The following is a 19,708-nucleotide window of genomic DNA, read 5'->3' as shown; positions in this document are numbered from 1 at the left end:
TAATCACTAGGATGAATAAGTAGGCCGTGGTTATTATCTGTTGGGTAAAGTAACGGCCAGTGGTAGTTATCACTAGTATGGATATGTGGGCCTTTGTAATTAACTCTAGAATGAAGTAGCGGCCAGTGGTAGCTATCAATAGTGTGAAATTGTGGGCCGCTGTATTTATCTTTAGGATTAAGTAACAGACAATAGTAGTCATTGTATGGTGAACTTATTGCCAGCGGTAGTTATCGCTGTGGTGAAATTGTGGTAACTGGTCAATATCACTAGAATAAAGTAACGGTCAGCGGTAGTTATCGTTATGGTGAACTTGTGGACACTAGTCATGTATCTAGGGTTAAGGAACGGCAAGTGGTAGGTGTCGCTATAGGGAATTTGTGGGTCGTGGTAATTATAAGATAGTAACAGCCAGTGGTAATTATAATATAGTAACAGCCAGTGGTAATTATCTCTAAGATATAGTAACAGCCAGTGGTAGTCATCGCCCGAGTAAACTTGTTGCCAGTTGTAATTATCGCCAGGGTAAACTTGTTGACAGTGGAAATCATCGCCAGGGTAAAATCGTTGACAGTGGTAGTCATCGCCAGGGTAAAATTGTTGACAGTGGAAATCATCGCCAGGGTAAAATTGTTGACAGTGGTAGTCATCGCCAGGGTAAAATTGTTGACAGTGGTGGTCATCGCCAGGGTAAAATTGTTGACAGTGGTAGTCATCGCCAGGGTAAAATTGTTGACAGTGGTAGTCATCGCCAGGGTAAACTTGTTGACAGTGGTTATCATCGCCAGGGTAAAATTGTTGACAGTGGTAGTCATCGCCAGGGTAAAATTGTTGACAGTGGTAATCATCGCCAGCGAAACCTTGTGGCAGGTGGCATTTCATGCCAGAGTGACTGTATGGCCAGTGGCAGTTATCTTTAGATAAAACTTACTCTTCCATTGCTGCTGATTGTCGTTATGTGCTTTATTGTATTTGTTGTCGCTGTTTTACTTACTGTAATGTTCATGATTATAATAGGTTTATGTAGTTTGGTTGCTCTGTGCTTTAAGCCTATCAAAGCAGTACAAAAGAGACTGTTATAGGCAGGCTTTGATATCCGGATACATACACCCGCGCTCACGTCCGCTTTAGTCCTGCTTCCTCGTAAGTCAAGCGACATCAAACCCCATGTTCATGATATATTACAGACTAAAGTCCAAATTTTAATGTTGTCAATATTTTCAGTTACATATGAAAATATATTCATATAAATAAATTTGTTCATTGATATTAATCGAAAATTGCTTTTGACATAGAACTGAAAACATAAACAGCGTTCAAATTTGAAAATGAGGACTATTTCACAAAATTAAGTTACTACGGAAAACATATTTTTCTCAACATTTGAAATAATAACAACGGAGCCAAGAGATCAACAAGCTATACAGTAGCTAGGTGAAGTCAAGACCGCAAATGATCATGCTTGGCCGGAAGATAATGTTTTATCAGATGAAACTGCTATCTCCATTCGTCTAACAGATCAATCTAGGTCAAGCACATATATATTTGAAAGACATATTTACATCAGATAGAAATGTAATCCACTTGTATTGTGTGAGTACGTAGAATTATGGAATTATATGTCTCTTTCACATGTATATGTATAATATATAAATGTCTAACCTGAAGATACAGAATTAGGGGTTAAAACCTAGGGTTGCCAATGATGTTGTACCCTAAATGTGGAACATGTCTGTCCTACAAATATACATTTTTTTTTTAAATCTTGGTGAAGTCATTGGTCTGAAGAAGATGACAGGCGAAACGTATTTATAAAAGAACTCTCAATCATGTGATACAGGTCTAATATATTCTGTATAGGTTGTTTTCAAAATGTGTATGATGACATTTTTGTCCTTAATCCAGAGGACTGTTATAGTTTAAATTCTTCTATAACAAGATTCATTTTGATAGATGTTCAGGAGGCACGGTAGTCTAGTGGTAGGACACCGGGCTTGTGGCCGAAGGGTTGCGGGTTCGAGTCACGGCATTGCACTGTACTGTATATTTGAGCAAGATACTTAACTCTTGTTCTTGTTCCAGTATACTCAGTTGTAAATGAGTACGTGGTTGGACAGTTTTAGAATTGTAGAATGCTAGCTGTAAGCGCCGAAATGGCAGCACCGGCTGTATGGTCCCCAGAAGATGAGAAAGATATTGGCTGGTTGCAAAGGCCCTATAACCACGGATAATAATTTGTGAACCGCTTTGAGACGACCTACGAGCTAGGTTGTGATAAAGCGGTATATACGAACCTCGAATTATTATCATGATTATTAAAAAAAGCGAATAGACGTCAATACATATTTTCAAAAAGGAAAGACGTGTGTTTCTGCCCAAGCGTTTCTTTGCTGCTCATTGCTGTTCTCATATTCCATGCAACCATGCAAACACCACACACCCAAACACACACTAATCAGTCCCTACCCTACACAAAGGCCACGGACAAGCGTTTAGTTTACACATGGCAGCATTAACCAATCGTATACAATAAGTTATTTCCCTTTTTTATTACAGTTTTACTTGAAGCCGAGTGAACATGGCAGATTCCATTACGCTGAACAATGGACATCGAATCCCACAAGTAGCTCTTGGAACATCAAGAGTAATGTTGACTTTCCTGCTATTACAGATGAAATAATGTTAAGGTTAAGTGCCAGGTGTCGAGGATCAAAATCAATTATTTGGGAAAGTATTTGAAGCCGTTATGTTAAGTTTAATACCCTGCGACTGCCATAAGAATTTAGCTAGTAAAAGTCTAATGTAAGAAATACGTATCTATAAAATCATAATATTACAATGCGTATGGTTGTGATCGAATATGATTTGCATTAATTGCCTTTTGACAAAAACGTGGTGCGTACAGATTTCTGCAGAGAAATTAGATGTTTCTATCAAACTAGCACTTGATATGGGATACCGCCACATAGATACTGCTTTTCACTATGTAAACGAAGGAGCCATTGGGAAAGCACTCCAGGAATATTTTGAAACCACCAACCTGAAGGGGGAGGAAGTGTTCATCACCACAAAGGTACGTAAACGGTCAATTCAATAGTACAATCTTCCTAATCATGAAATCAATCAGAGTATATATGGTTTTCATTATATGAACTTCCTAAAAACAAAAGCAGTAGATCGAAGTAACGGGTTCTAAATAAAAGGGTTTGGTTGAGATAGAAATTTTGGTGTAGACCTACAGTAGTTATATACTTACTGTTTTGATACAATGAGTGTTTACTTATTTTAGTTGTTACCCCATTTCATGACAGAGAGTGCTGTAGGGCCGGCGCTAGACGAAAGCCTGAGGAGGTTAAGACTGGATCATGTTGATCTCTTTCTCATCCACGGCCCGTAGGCGATGAAGGTATGGAAGTAGTAAATAGCATGTGTAGTTAGAGTCATGTATAAGCTAATACTGAATGTAGACGGACATAATTATAATTTAATTTATAAATGATATAGCATAAAATGTTCTTAAATAATTTGTTGAACAATGATTTCGAGATGCATTCAGTATGATGAATGATGATGTACTTACTTGTACAATAGCGACCGTAGCAGGTGGATATTGTTTATTGATAGCGCGTAAGTAAGCTGTACTTTTTCATATAATATGATTCAAAGAAGATATACTGTACCTCCAATGAATATAGTTCAAACCCAACGTTATAACAAATAAAAGGGAAACAAAGTAATCAATGCCGGTCTAATATTTGCATAATGTTACATTTGAAAATTAAAAATGACATACATTACTGAAATAAAATGTAAGCACACCTCATGTAAGACGTATCTTTGAAGCGACGATCTAGTTATTTTGTACTATGCAAAGAATGTCAGCAAAACATTTATATACAAACATAAACAGAAGATCACTCAAAGCAATTCGTTTCACTAAGGACTGAATTTGACCTAGATGCAAAAGCCGCGTTCCCTTCCGGAACACCTAGTCTTATTTCCTTATATTTGTTAAAGGTTATCCGTGTAAATTTGCCCTTGTTCATATTTTGTCATAACTTGAATCGAGTTTTAGTTCGCATCATAGTTTTTACTAATATTTTAAGATATGTCAAGCTTCTGACCTTAATACGGAATTAACAAAACTCATACATAACAATCTCATTTATTATCATATCTTAACATTAAATTGCTTTCAAATACCATTTCTTCATCATATGATAAATCAAATTAGCAATAAATTAAGAGGTTCACAATCTTACAGAATATTGACGGCTACCCCGAGAAACCCCCGTTATATACAGAGTTAGCACCGGTTGATTTGAGAGATACATGAAAGGTAACTATCAATAAGATGTACTTCATAAAGACATACTCGATTGTTCTCACATTGCTTTACTAGAAAACGACTTAAGTAATCTACTTTTAAAAAAATGCTAACATTAACCGTAGTTCTATACATATGAGAATTAATTTTTATACTAATAAGACATAATAAACCATCATTGTATGATAAAATGGCTGTGTTTCCAATCTGTCCTGTCTTCTTTCTTTTCTACCTACTTTCTCTTCCCGGAGTTGTCTCCCAGGGAACCCGTCCTCATAACAGACTGGCTGTTACCAGGACGTTAAACCCAAACAAACAGACGTCTTATTTGTATGCTACGGCAACGCTGTGTAATCGTTTTATATTACAGGCTATGGAAGAAACGGTATATAAGGGCAAAGCGCGTTCAATCGGCGTGTCCAGCTTCAATTCAAAGCAACTAGATTACATTCTTGAGTTCGCACGCATTCCGCCAACCGTCAATCATGTATACTGTCTTAATAAAATGAACACGTCGAATTTTACAAAACTCTGCATATTATCGAAATACATTTAACTATTTGATGTTGTATTCAAACGCTGGTTTTTTTTCTTCATTTTTTACTTGATGTATCATATCACATTATTTTCATGCACACTTAATCAGTTTAAAAAATTAATTCAAGACCCACGGTATATAGCGTGATGATAATTTTCTACACGTATTGTAATCAAGTGATTGATGGATGGTGCTCAGTGTCGAGAAATATTACCATTAGAAAATTGCAGATTTGAACTATTGCTTCACATGTATTGCGTTACAAAATCTTCATTAATTGCAGGTTGAAATTTAAGCAAGGTTTCCCCAGAAGCAACTTCATGCATTTTGTAAATCCAGAAATATTCAGCTTGAAGCCTTCTCTCCACTAGGATTGCCCTACTTTAACGGAGCAACTGCATCAAAGTAAAGTAAAATATGGACATTTTGTTGGTCATATCATTATATTGTTATTGTATTATCTTTTTTACTTTTTGCTGGATCAAAAATGAAAAGAACATCATGTGACCTTATTATGTAGAAAAAGGAAGGATAACAATTAACTTGCTACTACTAAAAATGACGATAAAATGGCTTACTTAAGTGATGATTCTAATGTCAAAAAAGTGAATTTATAGCATTGTGTAGAGTCGAAGAAATACACAATGTTGTTAAGTCTAATGGAAACCTGTCTATATAGATCTCATTTGATTTGAACGTAATTTAAACCTCAAAAGATTAGGTTGAAATGTATCATTTGTTTATTTAGCAAGAAATAATTAAGATGAGAATGTGAAGTTTGCCTAAGTCAACTAATATATATCTGATTTCTTTTTGGTATTTTAGGGGACCATTTTTGTTTATCTCCTTATGGAAAAGCCTTCTCCATATATATCTAATCCACTTCCTCGTGTTGCAGTAAACAAATCTTTAATGAATATCTAAACGTGTTAAGTTTAAACTTATATGCCTATTTCTCACGTCATATGTATCACTTTCGCTATACTCACTATTCAATTCTGGCACTACCGATATCAATATTCCATACACACACTACTGATATCAATATTCCAGACCATCACATGCATATAGGATCTTACATTCGTTTCCATGTCATATGAGATTTATGAAACGAGTCTAAGAAAAATTCGTGGCGAGTTTCATAAATCTTATATGACATTGGGAACGAGTATAAGATCCTTTTTATCATATAACTGAAATGTTTTCTTTTCATTCGCTAAAACAAACAATTTAATCGTCCGTCATTTTATCAACTGTTTTTTGATGACATGACCGTAGCAATGCTATCAAAATGTAGGTCAGCGCTGTAACAAATAGTCACAAATAACTCAAATGACTATCAATGTCCGATTTAATAATCCTACCTCGTGTTACTGGTTTGGGGAGGGATGTGGCAGATTGTCAATAAATGTTAATGCTGAAATATCCACCGTAAATGTTTCCTCCAAACACATAATTCACATTTCAATGGAAATTGGATTTTACCTAGTCTCCGATCGCACGTTGACATTGTTGTTTTGTAAAATTTTTGCCATCTGTGTACAGTTGTTCAGAACGTTTGGTAAACTCCCCTAGTTGGATGGATAAGATAATATTCTGGAAATTTGTTTCTGTGTGTTGTCAACCTTCATTTAGAATCAACTCGAAATTTCGCGACCGCCATGTTTACTATCGTAAAAGTGTGATGCGGTCAACCAATCAAAATCGCTCCAGGTCATATAAGATAAGTTAATATGGAGAAATATGAAATTGGTGTATTTACTGCATAACATGGGAGTTATATGATAACTCAACCAGCTCATGTAAAATACTGAACGGGGGAGTGGACATCAATTATTTTCATAATAATTCTAAAAAAAAAAAAAAAAAAAAAAAAATGCTCAAGTGCAAATGCACTGTTGAATAACTGTCAATATACCGTATACCTCAAATTTTACCAGTGTTTCGGGTCACATCGTATGTAAGTCACGTAATATCATCAAAATGTATAAGCTAGTAAATATTCTACGTGTACATCAAGAAACTGTATATTACTCCGCTGTTTGCCGTCCTTCATACCTTTGTTAGATTATTGAAAGGAAAACCCGCACACTTGTGTTTCTATTTTCCAGTTTCGTTGTCATTTATATTTATCTCAATAAATCTTTCTGTAAATCCATAAATCACTTACGCTTTATTACCTGAATGGTTTCATCAACATGAGTTGATAAACGGTCTTGGAGAAAAAAGTAACAATGTACTCGGACTTTTTCATTTTCATGTACATTAGAATATGTCAGGTCCAAGTCGTTTTCAAAAAAAGATGATTAAGCGGTTGAACACGAAAATACGCACCATGTCAAAAAAAGAGGATTGACAGTATTCATGTCGATAAAATTTATCCAAAAACATAAACTTTCTAATATTGTTCCTGAACATTTTCTCCTTGGTAGCAGTTCCAAGAGATATTATGTTAAGACTTGCGTTGTGCTATATGTTTGATAGTTTATTCATTTTATCCTAAAGGTACCAACAGGAGTAACAACGCGATGACAGGATTGCTCTGACAGTTAAAAAGAATTAAACATAGCTGTTGATTGAATTGGAGTTGTTTCCATGAGGTCTCTCCTTTGATTAACATTTCTTGTCGTATCGTAATCCATTACCATGATACATTTCAAAACATAGAAATCCTCACGTTAAATTCTAGGCTAACACCTTGTGCTACTTCTACTGTAATGGACGACACACCGTATCCAGGTTTCCTGGACCTATGCAATTCGTTGTAACATCACAAATAATTAAAGTAGGGAACCATAAAATATCAGTAGAATAAATTTCTGTGAATAAAAATTTAGTTTATCACACAACGTTAAGATGATGTTTCCATATTTACAGTAGGATACAATCAACTGATAAGCTGGTGGAGAATCCTATAATTATGGACATTGCCCATACACAAGAATACACAAAAAAGAGTGAAATAGCTAGAATACCGATAGTCCGTTAATCCGTACAATTAATATAAATGTTAAGTATAAGTGTACCAGCTAAGGAAAAGGATGGGGAAAGGTTGCCTTAATGGCAAGCTAGCTTTTCTAGCGATGCGGTATATACCTGGGATGCGCACACTAGCTCAGCTCATCGAACGTGGTCAGTAGCTGGATGGATGACCGCTAACACGTTGCATAATGATAATGGGTCTCATTACTGTTAACATGAAGATAACGGTAACTGGTTTTGCTAGATTTTACAGGTAGTTGACACGTGATGTATTACGTATCAGGAATTGTGTTTACTGTGGTAATTTACGTTGAGAAGTGAAAGGTTTAAATTGCTGTGTTCAGAAGATTATGACGGTCCAGTGATTAGGAAGTGCATACAAACAAGTCGTTTGAATTAGAAAAGATCAGTGTCTGGACGCCTGGCATTATATAACATAAATGTGTTGTTGTCTGGACGCCTGGCATTATATAACATAAATGTGTTGTTGTCTGGACGCCTGGCATTATATAACATAAATGTGTTGTTGTCTGGACGCCTGGCATTTTATAACATAAATGTGTTGTTTTCTGGACGCCTGACATTATATAACATAAATGTGTTGTTTTCTGGACGCCTGGCATTATATAACATAAATGTGTTGTTGTCTGGACGCCTGGCATTTTATAACATAAATGTGTTGCAGTATTATATTGGAGTACTGGACGTTATGATACATGTATTGTAGTTTTCAACAACGGAAGAATTTCGCTACATACATATAAAACAAAGACTCTTGATAAGGAAATCTTACTTTGCGTGTTAAGTTTAGTGTTACGTGATACAAATGCACAGGTCATCGGCATTCGGTAATATTTATTTTATTTTCGGAACATTGTTCTTTTCGTGAAACGTGGAATACTTTACGATATTATCTAAATTAATAGTCCTAAAAACACAAATATATCCCCATTCTCGTTTACCGAAGATATAACTAAGGCAGTATACAAAAGGTTCCCATTAAATAAGAAGCTTGTGTGATAGTTCTTATTTTTATACTTGCAGATCACAACGGATGCTGAAAATACACGCAATTTTTCGTAGACCCCCCCCCCCCCCCCCCCCCCCGGCACAGTTTACAGAAAGTACGAGGGTGAATAAGTTATCTGCTGCAACAAAAAGTTGTAAGGCACTGTGTAATGACAGAACAGTGAAAGACGGAGATTTAGAGGTAAAGGGACACAACCCTTTGCTTTTTTGTCAACTTGTTCGGAACACGAAACTATTGAAATATTTTTATGAAAATATTTACATAGATTTCTATTTTTTGGATCTTAGCACCACTGAAGAGTCCTAAATGGACGAAGTGGTTATATTATGTACCAAATATTTCTTTCGTTCGAGTTTTCCCATCAACAAACCAATGTTAAGGTAGATGTTCCTTACTTATTTTACGAAATGACTCATCTGGTGGAATACAAAGCAGTTTGAATAATATTTTATTGAAAATAAAAAAATGCATAATACAGTGATACGTTTCAATTTTGGTCATACACAGAATTTCACATTAACATAATTAAATATAAAGCAATAAAGCAATGCAAACACATACAATTATATGCTCATTGGTTTCTATACATATTTCTAAAACATTAAGAAAAACTATGTAATGGGTTGCAATATAGGTAGTGTGTTGTCTGTCTCATTGTTGTATGTGAAGATGTACAATATCAACTGCTGTAGCTGTTTTTGATTGTTTGTCTTTACATGTGTCTGATGATAGCTGGTGACGTAGTGGTACTATATTGCTTGTTAGACGTAGTGGAAGGTCATGTAGCTGTTCTTGGTTTTTTTATATGTTCGCTTTTCTGATAAAAATGAATAACCTAGGTCTATTGTGATGTCCGTCAAGCGAATTAAATGATTTTTTTTTATAAACTGAAAAAGATTCTTGATATGAAATACACAGAAATCATCATATCAAGAAACCCTTTCCTACTATAAAAAAATACCATATTTTTATGTCAATAATTCGATCCTGTGACATGCGATTTTATTATTTTGTTAATCGAGTGTCATGTTGTCATATTAGTCTGCCTTTGCGTTCAATGATAGCCCGTAACGTAACAGTAAATTATACTAAAGTGGATAGAATACTTACACCAGTTAAAATATTGCATAAACAGATGTACATAAGTGTTATGTAAAGTAAAGTGTTAGGTACATAATATTGAAATCCGAATATGTAAATACATGTTAGTATTTGGACTACTTTTGAATAATACTTCACAATTATTATGTATCAGATGCAAGTGTTATGTGCCAGGTTCCTGGTCACTGAGCTTAGTCTTTTGATACATGCAGCCGTACTTCATATCACCTGCTCTTACGCTATCGCCTTCACGACATGTGAATGTCTGCCATGACCTCATAAATATACATATTTTAAACCCATCCTAATTTTATGTTTTTTTTATGAATGTCATGGCTACGCATTTATTTGAGTTATTTGAATAGGCATTTGTAAACTATTTTAAAAATGAATACAGCAAATGTTTCCTTCCTGATTTAACGAAAAAGCGTAAGGCACCAGTAGATATTATGAAGTATTGGTACAGTTTTACACAAGCCCAGGTCTTTTTATAAAGCACAACACACTTTGTTTATAGTTTTGTAGAGCCAGGATTGTCATATGCCGACTTGCTGTCTGGGGCACTCACAGTATCAGCGATCGTCCGGCTCCTCCCTCCGTTGCTTACTTCCCGGAAGTTGTGCGCGAACATTTTTTCTTCTGTTGACCGGTACCGGAAGCGGTATGTGAGACAGACGATAAGCAGAAGGCCTATGAAGGTCGCAGTGGCGATGACAGCAATGATGATGTGTGTCTCGTACCTCTCGTTCATGTTTTCGTATTTAGGACCATTGAAGTTGATGAGACGTACCACCTGATCTCGCGGTTCACCGCCGTTGTAGATGATACACACATAAACGCCCTGGGTTTCAGCTGTAACTTTTTTTACGATGAGGACGTATCCCTCAATTCCATACATGGCTTGTACTTTGAAGTTTGAATCATTATGGTTGTCTGTCAGTATTTCCTCGGATGGAACAGTCCACCGACCAATTTCACCTTGCTGTATCATAGAGGCGCTGTTGTTACAGTTGAGAGTAACCTCCGCATCCATACTAACAAACGCACTCCAATCCATGTCATCTTTGAGATCGTACGAGAATACAAGCGCTGGTAGTAGCATCAAGAGGTACTGCATGTTCTGCATGTTTGGTTCGGTTCTGTAGAGAGGAGAAGAGATATTGTTAGTCTATTAATAATCGTCATTTTAAGGTCGTTTATACTTCCTTCATGTTTATTAAATATGATTATCAGCTAAACCTACGGTCGTTGTGAACTAAAAATAAGTCCGTTTTCATCTGAATTCATTTTTTATGAATTCCGAATTATCCTTTTTCAGCTATAAAAAGTTTTATTAATGATCAGATACTCAAGTTGAGTCCGAAAAATTACACCGACTGAATTTGTTTCTGTATTTAGTATACAATTCATAATATTTATTTGATTGAAAACATTTTGAGGTGCCCAAATTAATCGAATACGATATATGCGGGCAACACATGACACACTAAGCATTAAGTGGCGCCAACAAGGACCATTTTATGAAGTCTGTTACGCTACAAATGCATTGCCAATTATATATAGATATACAAGTGTAGAATCAAAACCTTTATGATAACGGAGACGGTTAAGACATAGAAGATATGAAGTGTTTAGACAGACCTACTCCTTTACATCCTCGAAATTCCAGGGGTTACTCTTGCTCCCCTTGAATTTGTCATAGCAAAATTGAGTGCTCGCGGTTAGCAATTCGATTGGTTTCATGTTAAAAACCGGTCCTTTGAAACTCATAGAAGAACGACACCGGACCTGAAAGCCGATAGTGTTTACCGTTACGTTACAGCGCGATTCTTTTGATCTACCGTGTACATCAATAGATCAAACTAGTATACTCGTACTATACACAATGTGGCCCGTACAGAACCTTCTGTTTCGATATGACATATTCTAGGACCCCTGGAATTTCGAGGATGATTTCTTTTAAAAAGAAGGCGAACATTCCATGTAGAAGAGAGCAAACATGACTATATTTAATATTATATTTAACGAAAATATCAGGCCCAAGGATCATGAAGTTTAGACTTAGCCTATCACAAATAACGTCATGAAAAGTGACGGCATACCTGATTGGCTTAGAGAAAACTTAAATCTAAGATTGTTTCATGATCCTGGGGACAGGTACAATTAAAGAGGATTACTGCAATATTCTTGTATGAGTAAATCTCTTCTGGAAATTCTAAGAAGTGAACACTATAAATTAACCTAGTTAGCAAAAGTAATATTGGGTTAACAAATGTTGTTGGGTTTGTTTGAAAGTTGTGTTGTTATCTATATCTAAGGATCCTCACTGATAAGGATGTATTTTGCCTGAAGATGCCTTTAGGTCAGACCTACATAAATGGCTGTAATTGAATAAATATCTTTAAATGGGTCGAACGGAGTTTTTCTTAAATATAACAATTTATGTAGGTATGACCTAAAGGCATCATCGTGCAAAATACATCCTTATCAGTGAGGATCCTTAGATATCAGGTACCCATCCTTTATAGGAAAAATGTATGATTTATCTCCGAAGTAAAGAGACAATACACGTTATCATTTATATTTTATGTAAAGGTTAAACATTTTGACTGGACTGCCTACACTACGGGTCTAATCTTAACGTTTATCAACCTTGATACACGTGTTATATTGATTATCTTCCAGGATCTAGGCACTTCAATATGCCAAAACAAACCTAGAAGGGGACGATGAGTTATGTTCGATTTATTTATCTAACGTCTTCTATCACGGTATCATGGCAATTTAGTAGACGAGAAAGATTTGAAATAGAGATAAAGTATGTTTTGAAAGGTAAAAAGGATCGGAGCTGTCAGTTCTAAAAACTCTTACCTTTTCTAACACAGTTCCTGTACTAACTTTCCAAGTATGTGGACGTGACAATTGAGGAGAGAGATAGTGTGTACTAGTCTATACTAAATTGGTATGAGTGCAAAGTTTGAATCCCTTTCGAATATATAATAAAAGGTACATAGACGATTTTATGACTTTTATGAATGTTCCCAAAAGAATCTCCATCGTGTACGGTAGGGCAGGTCTCACACGGGATTATGTTTGAAAATTAATTGCTCTTAAATTGCTTACCATTTAACTGACAATCAAAAGATAGGATGATCAACGTTCATTCACACCAAACAATCAGGTGGTCTGCATTTGTTTTAGCCAGTATTCTACTTTATATTAGTTGTATAGTTGTCCCATATGCAGGTGATATTCAATGGCCATATCCCGGCGTTACATCTTTTGCGAATTTATTTGCGATCCATGCAGGTTTTAGGTGCGAAGCTTGCTTGTTTCCCCTGTATTTTGAAATTCATCTTATGGCGTGACTAATGTAGGGTATACCTTTATGACGTCAGTCTTACATTGTCTAGCTAAACATGTTTGGGCAACTCGTTACCACTGTGAATACTAGTGTCGCGATCGCTTACTATCTATAATTCTACTGTGCAGGTTAAACTTATTTCCACAGTGGATATTTTCGTCCTCTTCACCGGTGCGATATGTATCACGTATTCCTTTTGATAAGTATTGGAACATGTACAGACTGTCACATGACACATGGATTATGTAAGATGACGTAACGAGGAATCCAAACCAGGGCACCTGCTCTATAGCGCACCAAGCATATACGTACCTGGGAACTTGATACTAGCAAATAACAGGCTAATACAAACCATTGAATACCGGTCCACTGGAAAAGTTTATATAGACATATATCACGGCAACTTTTCTTATAAAGCAACACTTGGTTTGTAGTCAGGAAGCGGCGGGTCTAGTGGGGCATGCGAGCGGCGGGTCAAATGGGGCGTGCCAGTGGCGGGTCTAGTGGGGCGAGCCTGTGGCGGGTCTTGTGGGGATTGCAAATGCCGGATCTAGTTGGGCGTGCCAGTGGTGAGTCTAGTGGGGCGAGCCTGAGGCGGGTCTAGTGGAGGGAGCATTTGGCGGGTCTAGTGGGGCGTGCCTGTGGCGGGTCTAGTGGGGCGTGCCTNAGCCTGTTGCGGGTCTATTTGGGCGAGCCTATGGCGGGTCTAGCGCGTGCCAGTGGTGGGTCTAGTGGAGCGAGCCTGTGGTGGATCTAGTGGGGCTTACCAGCGGCGGGTATAGAGGGGCGTGCCAGTGGTGGGTATGTCGGGGCGTGCCAGTGGTGGGTCTAGTGAAGCGAGCCTGTGGCGGGTCAAGTGGGACGAGCCTGTGGCGGTTTTAGTGAGGCGTGCAAGTGGCGGAGCTAGTGAGGCGTGCCAGTGGCGGGTCTAGTGGGGGCGTGCCAGCGGCGGCCAGATTTGGAATGGTCTTTTAAAGAAGCGTTGCCCAATCGTCTTAATTGGAACCCTCACCCCTTCCACATAAAATCAATAGGAAAAACCCCTCGAGCGCAGTCTCAGGATCAGCTCTTGTCAGGATTTGTATCCAGATATAGTCACTGTGTTACACATTGTGTTGACTGATACGTTGTCATTGTGTCCCCCTCCTCATTACCCAACGCAGGCTTGGGAACAGCTTGTAAATGGTGATCATTAAACCCATTACAGGTAAGTTGTGTACAAGTGTAACTATATGAAAAATAAACCACTTCTCGAATTGTAACCTCGACAAACTAGTGGCAATTCCACAACTTCTCTCCAACTTTTGGCAACCTTCAAATGACTTATTATTGTTTTCAAACACTTTATGATAATTTCTTTATTCAACTGTATTCCGTTTTCGACAATCGTTACTGATGATTCTGTCGCTTGCTTGCAATACATGTATACCTGACATATACCTCTATAACAGTCTACAAATGAATAAAACGCCCAACATACATCTAGGACTTATTACTCATAAAAAATGCCAATCATCATCCTTGCAGACGTGGTACAGTTTTAAACAAAATGAACAAGATAAGGACGCGTTGTAAAGTAAACTAAGGAAATCCTTGTATCTGAGAATGAACACAACATCCAGAAAATAGACAGTGGACATATAAACTCCGTCTTTATTAAAGACAGACAAGTAACAGGGCTCAGCAAGGAAGGGTACAACCCAGGTACTTTCACATGTCTAATTTTTCATTAGATAAGTTCTAACTTCAAATGTCTTTCAATCACCAATTGTAATATTGCGACCACTTGTAGGCATAAACCTGCTGCAATCCAACAAGAAGGCATTTTGCAGAGAGGGTGGGATTGAGTTGTTTAAATGTACAGTTTGCGTTTCCGCCGCCTTTGCTATGACTCTACATGTAACATGTTGTTGTTGGATTTGTCTAACCGAACTAATTGATAAGAGTCACACTCATCTTAACATATATTTGTGCATTTTGTGTAACTTGCATGACTGCTAATAAACTATATATAGGTATACTGTAGATCTGTTTAGATTTATTGAGCTATATATAGATAGGGTATAGACATCAATCACCACAGACATGTATATCAATAAGGTATACAAGTTCAGTTTAATACTAGAAATGCATAAGTGTAAACTTCCGTCAGTTTTAAAACTCGCTGTTCGAAACTTGGGATACACGATTCGTCAAACTAACCATACTTTGACTGTTTGTGCCAAATGTTTACTGAACTTACCAGGATTCTGTCGCGTTCTGAACGGTTTGATTAATCTTATACAATTAAAACCAAAAACTTATTTCAGTTAAAAACACATTAGAAGAAGGTCTTACTTTCCCCATGTATTCGGTGTGTTAACGTGACATTTCTGTCCTGCCTATACTACCTAGTACAGATGTATAAGGTAACGTTTCACTGCTGTACACACCTATATGCTAACTATCTACGTAATTCATAAACATCACTGACAGTGCTATCGTCGTCACACTAAATACCTTACGTACGTGTCTCACAACATTCAGACACAGTTATACATACATATTCATTATTTTCAGCAAAAATGAAAATCACAAACAAAGCAATGCTAGACCATACATAATTAGGTTAGTACGCAGTTTTGTCTTACGTTTAAACTTGCTTACCTTTAGTGTATTACCTTCTTGTTGAACAAGATGTTGTTTACCTGTTGGCTGCCTTGCTAAAACCTGTTGTGGGAGGCTTTCTATTTAAGGCTCGACCAGGTACAATAAATGGGTAAGGTAGGGGATACAGGTGACACGTTGTGTGCACAACTTGATTATGTGACCCCCTGAACCCGGGCTGTGTGCGGCGCACATTAGGACGTACAATTGATCGAGTCAGGAGAAGTCGACATCAAACGTTTCTTTTTTATGTGATAAAGTGGAAAATTAAAAGTGGAAATTGTAGAATTAGCTTATTTTATTCACAAATTAAACGGAGTTGAGTCAATTAGCAGTGAAATGCTCTGTAATTATGTATGAATTTACTCGATTACTTTAGCATTTTTGATAACTATGAATCGGAATATCACGATCATATTCGAACTCACTCATACATGAACATGATTGTTTATGCTTCATTTATTTATTGATGCCGTCACAAGTTTATGACGTCATGTGATTTACGTTTTAACGTAATTAACCCAGGAGGGTGAAAGGCATCGGGATTACCGATATTAGTGTTATCTTATTGTTACACTGTAGCAATCACATGAATTAACAAAAAATCCAATATTTCAAAGATTGGCATTTTACGATAATCTGCGAAACAGAAATATTCATCAATTTCGTTTTGTTCAGTTAAGATGATATGATAGGCTAGCATAAGTAAACCTACACAAACAATGTAATGCGATTGACTTTCTGTTTATTCTTAATTTTGAAAATGCATAATTGCAATTTTGATTCAGGTCACTGTACAGTTGACTATATATAGCTGTATTTGCTAGGCATGTCATGGAACATGGACAAGGGTGTCTGAATTTCGGCGGTGACATCTGGTGTGTTTTCTAGAGTTTGAACCCCGATGTGCTGTTAACGCTCCTTCGAGACGGCGTGGCAGGTATCCTTTCATTTCAATAAATTTTATTGAGAAAGCATAAGGATTTGAGAACACGCTTTGCCTATAAAAGTCCTCTGTCAGACACATATGCATACATTTGTAAAGCACTGGTGCGTAGTATAAATAACAGAGAGTGTGAAAATGCAAGGGGAGTAACTCTTAAAGACTATTTACTGGAAAAGTTGCACAGCAATAAATCTTTTTACCTTATGGGATTCTGACGACTCAAAGTCCTTGATCATAAACTGACATATATCATTCACCTTAACGTACTCTGATTCTTGCCGTGCAAACGCAGGGTGTCCTTGGTGCAACTATGCAATTCAATTACTTTTTAGAAACATAACACACGTCGTCATCGTCATCATCATCATCATTTTTCCGGGACACATCTTCTATACTATTTCACCTTTATTGACCAGTTTTTGTGTACAGAGACATATTGGGATGGCGGAGTGCAGAGTGCAAGAATTAGGTCACTGTGATCTATGACTTAACCTTTGACCTTGACTATTGAAAATCTTTGTCCAGGGGTATTAAGTATCAGGATATTTTCCTAACAGTAGGTACATCCTGACATAAGTGTACTGTTTGTTAAATATAGAAATCATAACTGGTGAGGGACTATGGATTGCCTTGGAATACTTTGCCTTGTTAAATATGATAGTTACATCATTATGAGTTTTAAGTATTGAATTTTATTTTTTATTTTTTTATTTTTTTCTAAAATTGAGATAAGGATTAGGAGTTAATATTAATAGAGTTTTATTGATTATATTTATTGAAAGTAGATGAGAAGTTAAGTTAAAAAAAATGTCTCTTCAACACCAAATATTTTATTTGACCTTAGCTGATATCTTATACTTGTGATGTCAGTACTAAATGAATCGATTATATTAATTAAGATGGATAGTCATAGAGCAGAATTAATTATTGCTTCTCGTTTCACCTGATTTTAGCTGCGTCTAGCTGAATTGATTTAATCAGTGTTTTTTTTTTTTACTTTGTTTTGTTTTGTTTTTGTTTATTGTTTTGTTCCGCAGTGTTGGTCCAATAAAGGAATTGTACGTTATAAGTAATTTTCTATCTGTTGATTTTTTATTTAATTTCTAGGAATATTGATTCCTTAATATGCTTTATCATAGGTTTTTGTTATGTGTTCAGCCCATTTACCATCTTCAATGAAAGTAAGATCTAGATGATTGTGGAATCTCTTTTTATTAGCGGTTCATTTTTTTAAAAATCGGTTGAATTCCCAACTTTTTGTTCTGAATGTCGTTTATCAAATTATCAATACATATATATATATAAAGGTATCAGCAGTCACTAGTTTAATGCTATTATTTACTTGAACTGTTTCATAATTAATTTATAGTAGAAAAGGAAATAAAAACGTGTGTCAGATCATAATATATTGTTCAGCTTATATGGTAACCATTAAAGGCGGGAACCAGACGGCATGAAGCCGAACAGAGTTATCCTTCTTTATACATTGCTTCTTACAAACCAAATGCCACATACTCTGCAGATTACTCTTGCACCTTAAAATACGTCCCCTGATCACTGTTTCTCATCCTATATCAGATAATATAGAAAAGCAGCCACTTATATGTAATCCCTACATATCCCACTTGCACCCAACAGATATAGTTGTTCAGTTAGGGAAAACCTGATAAGCCAAAATTTCAATTTCTGCTCAGCAGAATGAGTATAAACAATCTTACAAAAGATGCAAATAGAATTTCGTCCACTGTCATGAAAAGTATGACTTTCAGCTACGTTCAACTTGCATTTCATCAATCTTGTATTTGTATAACGATTTTCCAGTTGTTTTACTATATATTTAATCATTTCTATATATGTGTGTGTGATGCGCCTTAGCCAACTGAACTATACATTCTATACGAATCTGACATGTACAGGTGTTACAGTACCACCTTGACCTCCATTTAATAGTAGTAAAGAGTAACACTTAACCGACACTCTTTTCTTTCTTTCCTTTGAACACCCACAAAGTTGATCGTGAGAGGAAAACAGAGAACGACGTTTATGCAGAAGGAAGTGTGAGAGTACCCCGTCTAACTTTCTTGCTCTTAAAAGTAATTCTTTTGAAAATAACAATGGTTTGAATTAATCAACGGAAGTATAATTCACAAGTTATTGTAGTTGGTTAGTACAGTGTCATTGTAGTAGTGAAAATGCAACGGAATTAGTATCGTGACCGCAATGTACGCCTGTTAAAATTGGCGCTTCATGACTAATACTATTATACTATGAAAAGATTTACTATCGCGCCATACATCAAGGGGTTTCACGTATACAAGTGAACCTTTAAATGCTACTATTCTCTGTAATCAAAATGAACTTTGAATATCCTTTCCCTTACTCAGCAATATGTTTTGTGCAGTAGATGTATGGTGATAGGTTTTATACCTTACTGATTAGTATGTGCCAAATATGTAGTGTGCCATGTATTGATATAAAAACTTGGTTTGAATCAATTAACGGAAGGATGTATGTCATAGGCTATCAAAGTTGGCTAGTAGAGAGTAAGTTAAGTTTTAATCCAACAACTATATACATGATGAATAAGTTGCTGTCAAAATGAACTTCGTGTCTCCTTTCCCTAACATTACTGACATGCAATGCAGAATATTCGATGCTTTTTAATTCTCCATGTCTATTTTTTTGTGTATTTGTTTATTTTCAAAGTTTTTTAGTAAGTGGCAATTCATTTATTTTAATGTTATAATAGAGGGGAAAGAACATCAGTAAAGAGA

The 19,708-nt window shown here is 36.3% G+C and overlaps 2 protein-coding genes across 3 annotated transcripts; one reads left to right on the top strand and one right to left on the bottom strand.

The window, feature by feature from the left end:
* The first annotated feature begins 2,578 nt into the window (after window positions 1–2,578).
* Window positions 2,579–3,397, top strand: LOC110455955 (aldose reductase-like). The gene is made up of 3 exons (XM_021506425.1): window positions 2,579–2,644; window positions 2,906–3,073; window positions 3,290–3,397. The coding sequence occupies exons 1-3, from the start codon at window positions 2,579–2,581 to the stop codon at window positions 3,395–3,397; spliced, it is 342 nt and encodes a 113-aa protein (XP_021362100.1).
* A 5,912-nt stretch (window positions 3,398–9,309) lies between these two features.
* LOC110455974 lies at window positions 9,310–16,135 on the bottom strand. 2 transcript variants are annotated; one of them, XM_021506461.1, is made up of 2 exons: window positions 16,003–16,135; window positions 9,310–11,117 (listed from the first exon to the last, which is right to left on the bottom strand). In XM_021506461.1, exon 2 carries the CDS (start codon window positions 11,102–11,104, stop codon window positions 10,490–10,492), a length of 615 nt encoding a protein of 204 aa, XP_021362136.1. In that variant the 5' UTR covers window positions 11,105–11,117; window positions 16,003–16,135; the 3' UTR covers window positions 9,310–10,489. The 2 variants fall into 2 exon arrangements, with proteins under 2 accessions (XP_021362136.1, XP_021362135.1); XM_021506460.1 differs by having other exon boundaries at window positions 15,989–16,133.
* Window positions 16,136–19,708: the final 3,573 nt, after the last annotated feature.

Source organism: Mizuhopecten yessoensis, unplaced genomic scaffold (genome assembly GCF_002113885.1).
Source record: "Mizuhopecten yessoensis strain PY_sf001 unplaced genomic scaffold, ASM211388v2 scaffold8447, whole genome shotgun sequence".
In the NCBI taxonomy this organism is placed as follows: domain Eukaryota; kingdom Metazoa; phylum Mollusca; class Bivalvia; order Pectinida; family Pectinidae; genus Mizuhopecten; species Mizuhopecten yessoensis.
Note: the sequence above shows the minus strand (reverse complement) of the source record. Positions and strands in the feature narration are given on the sequence as shown.

Coding starts and splice junctions, on each gene's coding strand:
- LOC110455955 (XM_021506425.1), top strand. CDS start 2,579: ATGGCAGATTCCATTACGCTGAACAATGGACATCGAATCCCACAAGTA. Junction 2,645..2,905: donor TAGCTCTTGGAACATCAAGA/GTAATGTTGACT, acceptor TGGTGCGTACAG/ATTTCTGCAGAGAAATTAGA. Junction 3,074..3,289: donor AAGTGTTCATCACCACAAAG/GTACGTAAACGG, acceptor TACTTATTTTAG/TTGTTACCCCATTTCATGAC.
- LOC110455974 (XM_021506461.1), bottom strand. CDS start 11,104: ATGCAGAACATGCAGTACCTCTTGATGCTACTACCAGCGCTTGTATTC.